The 12,803-nt window shown below is 35.0% G+C and overlaps 1 protein-coding gene across 1 annotated transcript in view; it reads left to right on the top strand.

Annotated features, from left to right (window-relative positions):
* Positions 1-12,803, top strand: part of LOC150085076 (serine/threonine-protein phosphatase 2A 56 kDa regulatory subunit epsilon isoform-like) — a 199,613-nt gene that overhangs the window by 71,999 nt on the left and 114,811 nt on the right. Inside the window, exon 2 of the mRNA XM_090376775.1 lies at positions 9,730-9,926. Coding sequence (XP_090232901.1) covers positions 9,730-9,926 — 197 coding nt within the window. The remainder of the gene's footprint in view (positions 1-9,729; positions 9,927-12,803) is intronic.

Here is a 12,803-nt window from a genome sequence, read left to right as displayed (position 1 = left end):
AACTCCTCTGGCCGTGTGGTCGTCCCGGAGTATAAACAGGGAATATATATGAAACACCCAAACATGAAATATTAAAACGTATTGTATTTAGTACTTTGCGTAGGTTGAGAAGATGAAAGAAGATACTTGTTGACATTATACTTCAATTTCTGTAATTTTCAGAAATCCGTGTGTAAGGAGATTGTTCCAGAAAACGGAAGTTGAAGGATTAAATGAGGAAGAAGAATAATTGGTTCTGCAAGTTAGAATTTGGACAGTAAATGGATATTCACTGGTTGCGGCACGTGTTCGGACCGGTTTGGAAGAGTCTCTCTTCCAAAGGAGAGAGGAGGAATTATAGAATCCAATTCAGAAGAATAGTGCCAATGGAAGTATCTGTAGTAAAAGCATGCAGCAGAAACAGAACGTATATGAGACAAGAGTGGAGAGACTGTTAGAGATGAGTCATTAATTAACCTAACTGCCCTCTTTTGAATGGAGTCGAGAAGCCTGAGAGAGAGGTTATGGGAGACACCGCCCAGATGTGGGAACAATATTCCGTGATAGGGCGGATTAGAAAGTTGTACAGAGTGAGTACCCCCACAACAACATGAAACCTCGCACAGCCTGACATTCTTCTTCTTTGACATAGCTTCGCTGCATACGATACTGGTTTTCGAAATATTCTGCTCTGTACAGTTAGTAACAGCCTTTAGATCTATCATGATTAGGCCTGATGACACGATTCAGTATGCAATATATAAATGTCAGTTATCAAGTGATTCTATTGTATGGGGGTATAACTTTGTAATACTTATACAATTCACGTGATTACAGTGGTTCAAAAAGAATTCCTGAGCCTTGGGTTTGTGGATATATTTCAGCTGATGCAATACTGATTATTTTCAAGCTTAGATTTATGACTTTACAATTCATTGAATGATAACTAGGCCTAGTTAAAAGGGGGTAACCTACAGCTTATAAATATACTGTAGTTCTGTACATAAGAGAGACATTCTATCACGTGAAACGGAAGTATATTTGATAGCATAAGTATAGTAGGCCGTTTAAAGTCCGGTTCGTTAGAAAGAATAGTTGAATTTGTTGGGATATTCCTGAATATTTTAAGACATCGAAGAAATCTTCATTTGATGGTTATAAGGCTTTACATCGTAGTATAGTTTGTTCTAATGAGCAAGCGCACAAAACTAGTAGAGAATTGCATGCTTGAAGCAATAACCTGTTTTACCGATATATCAAGTTACTCGAAAGGAAGAAGCAAATCTCTGCGAAATGTCACATCGACAATCAATAACGGTGCTTGACTGAAACGGCGAACTACCACATATTGCATCATTCGAGGACATCATTCAGGTAGCAAAAATAAAAAGACAGCTGGTTATCGTAACATTACTTTTATTTGTTAAGATGAATAATGTTCACAACAATAATCACTACTTAGAACGTACAAAGAAACCAATACTTTCAAAAAAGAAAAACATTTTCAGTAATGAAAAAAAAAATAAATAAATAATAATAATAATAAATAAATTTATGTATACTGTATAATTTTTTTTTTGTTTTGTTTTGTTTTGTTTTAAGGATAGGGTCTGCGGGTTGTTTTTTTTTTTTTTTTTGAGGTAAATAGCATTTTATCATGATCTCTGAAAATATCAAAATAATTCAATTTTTATATAATATATTATATGATATAATTTTATATCATATTTTAGATCATTACTCCGCTTATTGTGAACTACAATATCTACTTTTGGGTTCCCCTTACCATGAAGGGCCAGGGGTACCACAGGGACAATGGGCCCAATGCAGAAAAATGGCTCTGTACTGTATTTATAACGTTTACGGCGGAAAGGAGAAGAGTTACCGATATACTCTATCGCAGTGTTTTCCAAACTTTGATGCTCGCGTACCCCTTTTGGCTTCGAAAAATAACCACGGATCCTCACATCCTAGCTCAATGGGGTATCCTGACGATAGGTATCCAAAATTAAAAATTTATATCTTAGAACTGATTTATGTTTACAATCTACCTTTTTTCAGACACAAAAAATAACTGAATAATAAACTCACTAGTTCAGTATACAATCAATCGTACCTCATAGGCTACTAGTGTGAAGAATGGTGTTTTTTCGTCTCATAGAGCCCTTTAAAGTTGGGAGTGATTGTAGGAAACTGAATTGTAATGCCGGGTGCAGCATCCGGTCTGTAACGATATTTAGATTTTATTTTAAAAAATAAGTAAAATTCAAAGTAGTCTTTACAAAAACTATTCGCGGATCCCTTGAGATCCGCGGAGCACAATTTGGGAACCACTGCTCTATCGATTTGTGCTTTATTGACAAGAATCAAAAATTGTAGTCAGAAATTAGTTGCATAATGAAATATAAATATTTAAACGAATTAATTAATGTTTAATAAGCTTACCGCACAATATCAAATCCACCATGATAGTGTTGGTGGTTTCGCTACTTGTCACTCGTTTGGAAAGGTCTGGGTTCGAGTCCGATCGATGACTTGGGGAATTTCTGATGGTGTCCCCAATTGGGGTTGGCAGATCTCAGGTGGAGGGAATTAGGTTTATTCCGTATGCGTTGTTCTGGTTATTTCACCCTACACATGTAAATCGGTCCGTCAATGTACACAACTCTGCCATATTGTCTAAGGCGCTAATGCTCCTAAAAAAGCAGTAAAACACGGTGTCTGTTCACTTTTTACTTCATTGGAAGCTGCAGTGGACAAGCTGATCAGACTAGGACCAGCTTGTCCTGATTTCAAGTGTGTACTGCAGTACAGTTTAATCGAAATGTTATTATAGACATTTTCTGTCTGATTGTGTAATTGTTATTCATACAACATAATACACATTTCTTGTTCTTGTGTGCTAGAGTTTCTTAGTTAAAAGGCGCCTCCGTAGCTAGGTGGGAAGGAGCAGCAGCGCGTAGCACACGCTTCTTGATTAGACCGGGGTTCGAGCCCGTCACCACCAAATACGAAGAATGCGGAAAGGTCGGGAAATGACCACCGCATATCCCCGGAGGAATATGGCCTTAGTTGCTAATGCTCCTAAAAACCAAATAACAACAAACATCTTAGTTAAAACTGACAAATGCAACTATTGTATATTCTAGTAATTTCGCGTTTGATAACTCCCTCCCCTTTCCTCCAGTATTTTTACGTTTTCTAATTACCTATTAATTATCAATATATCAAATTAAATTCAGCAAAAACGTTATGGGTGAAACAGAACGTTGGCATGCTGTTCCCATATAGATGACTTTTGCTTCTACAGCCACTGCCAAAAATAACTAGCAGAATTAGAATATACGTCAGAAATACTTCATTTGACGTCGAATGTTGGCAGTTGGGAATACTCTAGTCTACTGTGTCCCTCTTAGTCTGCTTATGTAATTTGTGAAAATAAAAATTTCAAAAAGAAAGAAAGAAAATAAATAAAGGCTGACGCCAACGCTGACTAGTCTTCGAAAGCATTTCATTGATGAATCTGGAGAGTGATTATATATACATAATATCGTCAGTGATCAGCATCAGACTGACCATCGAAATAAAAATATTCTTGCAGCTGTGTTCACCATAATATTGCAGTTTTTCTGATTTGGAAATAAATGTGGCAGAGATATGAATTTGGTTTTGGGGGGGGGGGGGCGAATTTTCTGAAACTTGGTACCGTTCTTGGAATGCAAGGGAAAATTTGTTACTTAGGTTTCGTTTATACATTCTGGGCGTGAATTCTTGCTTTTTCTGGGAATGACAACCATTTACCTTATGAACTCCTCAGATCGCACTTTAGTTTTTTTTTTTTTTTTATATAATTCTTGGGAGTCAGTAATAGTATAAATAATGTAAAAAATATATTCATAATCGTAGTAACAATTAATAAATGTTGCATAGCTTGTTTTTAGGCAAACTTTGATGTGAAAATGGCAATAAAATTAAAAGGTGCCCTACTACTACAGAAAATCCGCTCGCTTACCTCCAGTCCGTTTTTTCGATTATAAACCTGTTACCATTCCACGTGACAAGTAGTACTTGTCAGACAGATCAAAATCTCCAGAAATTTAATTATTTATTATTATTATTTTTTTTACCTGATAATATATGCCTAAATTTTTGTTGAGCATTCAAGATTTGGATTTAAAAGAAACAGTTTAAAAATGTATACTTTTTTGGGGGGGGGGGGGTAATTTGAACTTCCCAGGTGTACCGGCCTTCCACTTCGCAATTTATTTTTCCTCCCACGTGTTTATACTTTAGAAGCTATCGCTACTAACATAGCGGTTACGATCGCTGTTTTTCCATACTGTGTTTTGTAAAAGCTTCTGTCGACTGTCCTTCGCGAGGAGAGGATTTCTCCCTTTTTTTTTTTGTCTTCTTTTAAAATTATTTTCATACATTGCAGTTCGGTCTCTAGTGAGTGCATGGCTTTTTTCTCCCGGCAAACAAGTCTTGCCACGACTTATATAATGATTCCGCGCGCCCTTCTTGGAAAAAATATAAAACAACAAAGAAGCACTTCAGAAAGTATTTATTTATTTTCTATTTTTAACTCCCCCCCCTCCCCAAAACTTATAAAAAAAAATTTTCCGCGAACCCATCATTAACTTGTGCTGACTTTTGCTTCCCTATTCCACCATTTTTGGTAATCATAGGTAGGGGCAGAATTTTCTCATGCAGCTATTTTTGACTACTTTTAGTTCTTGGTATTAGTTATTAATCAGTATTAGGTGGTTCTTATGCCTATAACACAAATAAATTAATAGGCATTAATAGTGGTGCTTGTAAAATTTGACTGTAAAAAAAAAAAAAAAAAAAAACCTGTGTGGGAATTTCTCCAAACAACACCACGGGTCTCTTTTTGTCTGCAATATCATAAATGCTATTATCACTTCTCCATCTCTTGTGAACAAATATTTTCAGTATACCCTGTAGTACTATCCTTGTGTAGGCTTCTTGCAGTGCTCACAGTAAATGCTGGGTCATGGTTTGTAGGCCTGATAGGCAAAAGCTGCACACATTGCCCACTTACTGTGAGCACTAATTGATGCCTCTCCCCAACAGGGTCAGTCCTGGGGGATGGGGGGTGCAACATACCTGCATTCCAAATTCCAACAAAGGGAGGACCAAATGGACCAAACTTTATTCCTTGCTCCTTGGACTCTAGAGTCATCCTTACTCTCCAAAAATGTGGCACTACCATTATGCTATTGTATTTGATATGAAATTACTGAATGCTGCAAGTGGATTATCAGCTCCTCTAGTACTTCCTTTGTTATGGGGGGGGGATCTGAATTGTAAATATTGTCAGAAGGAAATAATACTACTTCTAGATTTTTTTTCTGAGTCATTATTGAAACAAAAATTTTATGTAAAAATAAGTTGAAAAAATTTAAATACAATAGATTAAAATTTAAGACACTTTAATTGGAGAGAAAAGAATAGTTATTAACAAATGATTGTCATTGTTTATGAGGATCATGCACTCAGTTTTATGGTTGCTGATATGTTTGTTGAAATTGATGAAGACCATTGTAACATATAAATATTGTGAGGCATAGTATTCTATGGTTAAGGCCGACGTCAAGTATGCACCAGTTTTAATTCTTGTGTAAAGGTTTTTGCTTTCTGCTATTTGAAATCAGATATTTTCGAGATTTCTTAAGAAATTTAATAAACGAAGTGCTGTTTTTCAAACAACTTATTACATTTTTACATCTTTTGTCATTATTACTTTTTAATAAAATGCTTAAATTACTCATTATATATTTTTCTAATCAGTTAGAAAAACTACTTTCATTTAACCCTTCATTGCTAACATGGTGTCTGACAGGTGCCACTTTTTAAAATTTGTAAACGAAATCAACTCCTTCCACATACCTTTGCCAACCAATGTTCTATAACTGGTTATATAGTATTTTATGTTTTCGTTTCAATAAAAAAAAACAAAAAAGCCCAGGCATAGACAATTTGAATGTAGAACTATTTAAATATGACAGCACCTTATTAAAAAATGCTCTACTAAAATTATTTAACATCATATGGCTGAGCAACAGATACCCAAAGATTGGGAAAACAGGAAATTTACACAAAAAAGGTTCCAGAAATAAGGCGTCTCCGTAGCCAGGTGGGAAGGAGCAACAGTGCATAGCACACGCTTCTTGATTAGACCGGGGTTCAAGCCCGTCACCACCAAATACGGAGGATGCAGAAAGGTCAGGCAATGACCACCGCATATCCCAGAGCAATATGGCCTTAGTTGCTAATGCTCCTAAAAAAAAAAAACGAATAACAACAAATAACAGCTCCAGAAATAACCCTAACAATACAGAGGGATATCAGCTGCTTCAAAGCTATACTCTAATATAATAAATATTAGAGTATCGCTTTGAAGTATTATTTGTCTGATAACAACTTTGAAATATTAGTCTAATAACTACAGAGGGATATCATCTGCTTCAAAGCTATACTCTAATATACTAAAGAATAAACTTTATAAATGTAGTGAACAATTCTTAGAATTGAAGAAGAAGAACGTGGGTTCAGAAAAGGAAGAAGCACAATTATGCCATTTTCTCATTATAACAAATTTTGGAGAAAAGAAGAGAACTTAACCTACCAACATTTCTGCTGTTTGATTATGAAAAAGCGTATGACAATGTAAACCGGGGAAAACTCTGTAAGATTTTACATGAAAAAATATCCCAACTCAACTCCAGAAAACAATACAAAGCCTATATAAAAATTTCAAAAGTCTACATAAAATTCTAACAGCCAACTATTAGCCCCACCTAACACCAATAAAGGAGTCAAACAAGGATGTGGACTATTGCCAAATTTATTTCATATCTACATCACTAAAATTATTAAAGATTGGAAACAGACAATTGACAACCGAATACAGTTGAACAATAGGAATAAAATCCAAACTATATTATATGCTGATGATCAAGTTATAATTGCAAAATCGGAAGATGAACTATAGATAGCAGTTAATGAACTGAATAAAATTGGCAAAAAGTAAGAGATGAAAATCTCCACCTCAAAAATCAATGGGATTATTTGGAAAAAACATACAAAGAGTCAAAATTGTTATTGATGACAAAATAAAAGAAGAAATATCTGATTTCACCTATTTGGAAAATTTAATATCAAATGAAGGGAAAGACATCCACACTAAACTACAAAAATATAATAAAATAAACGGAATGATTAAATGCCACTTCGGAACACAAATGATAACTGAAACAAAATTACGACTGCACAATATCAATAATACAGCTGTGAGACTTGGGTAATAAATAAGGAAGATGCACAAAACTAGAAGCAGCACAAATGAGATTTTTTAAGACCATTATTAGGCTTTACAAGACTAGAACATCAAAGAAATTTAGATATTTGTGAGAAATTAAAAGTAGATAACGTGTAGTAGATAAAAGTAGATAACAGTGGCATAAAACGGTATCAGAAAAAATGGATCAGCCACATAGAAAGAATGAATGCAAACTGGATCCCAAAATTAACCTTTAACTACAAACCTACAAGCAAGAGTTGGCGCACAATAGCCTTAGATGCTGATGCGCCATAAAACTCCTAATAACCAACCAACCAACAGGCAAGAACGATGTGGGTCAATCAAGACAACGATGGCAAGATCAAGAGCTACAGTGGAACAGGTCTTAAAAGACCTAAGCCAGATCAAGTTCATGATGATGATGATGTTTTCATTTTGATATGCTATGAATTATGAGACATTAAATTTTTGCTTGCTGTTTAACAGATGCCAGGCAACTCACATTCCTATGTAGTGTCTGTGAGACACCAGGGACAGGTGGCTAACTTTGCTACAGTGCTTTGATTTTGCTGGCTAAATGCAAACAGCTGACAAAAGTACAAATGTTCACATTGTCTGCCAGATGCCATACAAGCATATGGGTTTCAATCTGGATGATCAGTAATCTTCAATTCTAAAAAATATGATAACACTTTTTTATTATTGGTTTCTCTCATTTATTTTCATTTGATATTTTTTAATTGGGTTTAGCAAATTAGAATTAATAGATCACCATTTTAAATTCAGTAAAAATGTTAAAATTAAAAAAAAGAGAAAAAAAAAAGTGGTTAAATCATGCCACACGAGTGACCTTGTTAAAATTGAGGGTGGAATGATGGATGGTTAAGTGGTTTTTCTGACCTATTAAAAACTCCCGGAATTAATTACCCATGAGGTGGCAACCCTACTCATGAGCCATACACAGTCTCTTCAGCTCAGAATAGATTGGCAAAGCTAATATCACAGTATGCTCCCTCCTGTTAGGCCCAGGCAAAATTCCTTAACATCACCTCTTAACTGCAAATGAAGGGAAAGACATCCAGTCAGTCCATGCGTAATGTCACTAGTAACTGCAATAGAAATGTTGTGACAATAAATTGAATACCATTTTGACATCTGCAGATTTAACTTTATCAGCTCTAAAAAAAAAAACTTTCTTTTGCTAAGTATAATTTGATGCCCATGTATTTTTATTGGGATTGTTACAAATGTATTCTTTAAGTCAGGTGATCTACTGAACATAATGAACTAACTACTCTGTACATGCAGTGTAGTTAAAATTAAACTATGGCATTTTGAAGGCTGATCATTGGATAATATCCAAAGAAGCAGAAATTAATGCCATAAAAAAAAATTCAAAAGTGCAATGCTAGGGTAATGCTGGTAATATCTTAGAAAAGTTTATTTGGATTACAGTATGCTTCAATACATATCACATTATGCTAATAAATTTGACAAATGCATGGTACTGCATATGGGTAGCAGTAACCCAGCAATGTATCAACTGTGTGGTACTACACTCAAGGTGGTGGAAAATGAAAAGGACCTAGGGATACTTGTACAGTCTGATATGAAGTTCTCTGATCAGTGCAGGAGAGCTCATGGGGTTTTGTCAATGATATACAGGAATTTTGCTAACAGGGATAAAGAGGTGATTATCCCATATCAGGCCTCATCTTGAGTACTGCATACAGGTCTAGAGACCTGATTTTAGGAAGGATCTAGAGCTTCTAGAATGGTTATGGACAAGGGCAATGAGATTGGTGAGGAGAGCAAAGAGGCACTCTTATCAAGAAAGACTTCAGTTCTGCAAATTGCAAAGTCTGGAGACTAGGCACCTGATTGAGCTTTTTAAAGCTTGAATGACTCGAGCAAACTCACTCATTGCTGATGGAATTCTTCCTCTTGCTCAGATTATGCACACAAGGGGGCATAAATTCAAATCGAAGAAGGATGCTTGCAGAATAGCTGTGCAGAAGTTTGCATTCAGTCAGTGGGTGGCTGATTGTTGGGACACGCTTCCATCCTTTGTTGTTGGAAGTGGATAGTTTGAATAAATTCAAGGAAGAACTAGACAAACTATTGGAGGGGATGGATAGATGAAATGGAAATTTTTTTAAAATTTATTTATTTTTGGTTGATGATCTTGCTTTCTTGCATTTTTTTGCCACTATTAATACTATTACTATGGTATTGTAGACCCTGGTGGCTGGTTCCTGTGGAACATACATTGTTGGCATAAAGCATCTTGCTCTTATATGCTACAAAATGTGCCAGATTTGATGAACACATTTTTCTTAAAACTCTGTCTTGAAGTTAATTTGTCTTCTTTGTAACTATCAAAAAATATTTTTTATAAACCTCTAATTTTTTTTTTTTTGCAGATGTACCACCTACAGATCAGGAAGAATTGTTTATACGAAAATTAAGGCAGTGTTGTGTAGTATTTGATTTTATGGACCCAGTTTCTGACCTGAAAGGTAAAGAAATTAAGAGGGCCACACTTAATGAATTGGTTGATTATATTACTGCTGGCAGAGGTGTACTCGCTGAACCTATATATCCAGAGATTATTCGTATGGTAAGTGGTTATTCAAAAAAGAGTCGGTTGTTTATTTGTTTTTAAAACTGGAATTCTTGAATTTGCCACTCTTAAATTAACATAGCAAACATGCATCTGTTCTCTTGTAAATCTCATAAAATAGAATATAAAGTGAATATAACTTCTAGCTTGGCCCTGTTTTTCCAGAATCATGGAAGAAATGATTCATTTCTACCATGATTAGAAATGACTTACATACTGACTTCTTAGAAATGATTCATTTCTAAGAAGCCAGTATGTAAACAAGTAAGTTTGGCAGTGGTCTGCAGCATCTACTTATCCTACTGTATGCCCATACTTTCTTTTGGAATTCATTTTTTTTTTTTCTTACAATCCTTTTAAAGATGATATTGAAAGTAGTAACCTTTGTCTCTCAAATATTCTATGTAACTTGTAAATATGCTTCCAGTTATGAGCGCCTTTTCTCAGTATGTAGCTTCTCATCTGAACTCTGCAGATAAAGAGCTCAAATGCATCAGACAGCAATCAAGGTGCAAAGAAAGGTTGAAAGTCGAGGGTAGCCACTTTTAATGCTATCTTTAATAGTGAGATTATAAGCACAATAAATTTAGAAAGAAATAATTTCAAACAGAAGAACATGCAAATCCTTCACCTTCTATCACTTAACTGTTTTTGTCTGTTTATACATTCTGCTTTTTGCTAGCAGGGATTATTATTATTATTATTATTATTATTATTATTAATATCCATATGATGCAAGGAAGCCTGAGGCTTATGCTGCACCAGGAAAAAAAAAAGTTCCCGAGTAACCCTGAGAGAGAGAGTGAGAGTCAAAAGTAGAAGGGAATCACCAAGAAAGAGAAGAATAATGATATCCAGCTCAGGACCCTGGGTGTGCCAAGCCCATACTCACCAGATATGAGCCACCGGGGTTATAAGAGGGTGATTGTCCCCTTGCATAAGGAATTGGTCAGGCCACACCTTGAGTACTGCATACAGTTCTGGAGGACCCATTTTAGGAAAGATGTAGAGCTGCTGGAACGAGTACAGAGAAGAGCAACAAGATTGGTGAGTGGAACAAAGGTTTGGTATTACCACGAAAGGCTTGAGTTCTGCAGATTGCAGCTTCTGGAGACTAGCCATCTGTAAGGTGATCTAATCGAGGTGTGTAAGGCCTTGAATGGTTTGCGCAAGCTCAATGCTAATGGGGTTCTTCCTCTTGCTTAGATTACTCACCTGAGGGGACATAAATTTAAATTGATGAAAGACAATTGTAGAATAAATGTGCGGAAATTTGCTTTTTATGCAAATAATGCAAATAATTACTTATTTGCATTATTATGCAAATAAATAATTATTTGCATATATAATAATGCCTCTACTAATGCTAATTAGTTCATTCCCTTACTTTGTTTCTTTCAAGGTTCTAAATGGAACACTATATGTTAGTACTTGATTTCTCTAACCTTCTTTACACCAGTTACAGGTAGATGTTGTCCAGGCAAAGCTATGAGCCATTTCAAAAATCACGAAGAATATGATGTATGTGACATAAACAGTTTGCTCTATTTTTAAATTTTGTGGTTAACTATTTATTTCTCCATTAATACTATTTTTAAAAATCTTCAAATAAAAGAATGGTTTGATCCAACTCAGCTAATATGTTTTCACTCCTGCTTGAAGGGTAACTGTTAAACTTTCAGTTGTAAAGGACTCTGCAGCTAACTGGCATTCTCATTAATAATGCTGTATTGTCCATCAGTTTTCCCAAAATTTTTAATGATTCTTATTATTGTGGCAAGTTTGGAATATGCATTTTCAAAACTTTAAATTATCATAATTTGGAATAGTGGAAATGCACACTCTAAACAAAATACTTATTTTAGAAGTATTATAAGACAGGAAAGCCTAAGCAGATTTGGGCTATCTCATTTTTCTCAGTCAACAATAAGATGGCTTGTATTTTGAGGAATGATATTGATTGTATCATTTACATGTTTGTAAACAAAAGGGTGGAAATGTATTAATAGTGGCAAATAATGCAAAAAAGCAAGCAAAAGGAGCATCTTACTCAAAGTAAAGTGGTAAGTATAGGGATTTGTTGTATTTAGTAAATCTGTACTCATGTAACTAAAGAATTTCCACTCGCATTACTTACAGCAGTAGCAGGTGGACCTGTTAATTTTATTTTTATAGCAAAGTGGTCAATATACAGGTACAAAGTTAGACATGGAAAGGAATTCAATGGCATTCTAAATTAATTATACAGGGTAACATATTGGATATAGATGATGGAGTACCACTCTGCACAAAGTTACATATGTATTTATTGTGTAGTGCTGCCATTTTTGACAAATTACAAAATAGATGCCAGTGGATTGCACACAGAAGAAAATGCCATAAAAAAGTAAATAATTTTGTTGATTCACGTAAATAGAGAAAGAAAAGTAAAATATATTAAAAGGAGTAGGAGGGAGCCATGCATTGTGGCTGAACTGTTAAGACCTTGAACAGTAATTTTGTGGAGAGGACAGTTGAAGAAAACAGAGTTAAGGACAGTGAACCATGCCTCATGTCCCAACTGATTGGTCTCTCTCTACTTGTCTGTGATAGAGACATGATTTATGAGTTATCGTTAAGTTTCCAGTTCCTGTTAATTGGAGTGGGGGGGGTCTAAGTGGAGAGAGATCTTCATTCCAGTAATGGGAGTGAGTAAAGCATGAAAGAGAGAATGCTGGGACTGTCTGATTAGATGCCAGCCACGTCCAGTAACATTCCAGAACTGATTTTTTTTTTTTTTTTTTTTTATGTATATATTTTATTTATTATCGTTTTCTTTTTTAATTTACAGTGGAAATATATCTTTGAGCCAGCTCAGTGAAGTATTTCTACTAT

Source organism: Mastigoproctus giganteus, chromosome 6 (genome assembly GCF_048544385.1).
Source record: "Mastigoproctus giganteus isolate SK-2022 chromosome 6, ASM4854438v1, whole genome shotgun sequence".
NCBI lineage: Eukaryota > Metazoa > Arthropoda > Arachnida > Uropygi > Thelyphonidae > Mastigoproctus > Mastigoproctus giganteus.
The sequence above is the reverse complement of the archived record's forward strand: the minus strand, read 5'-3'. Positions and strand labels throughout refer to the sequence as shown.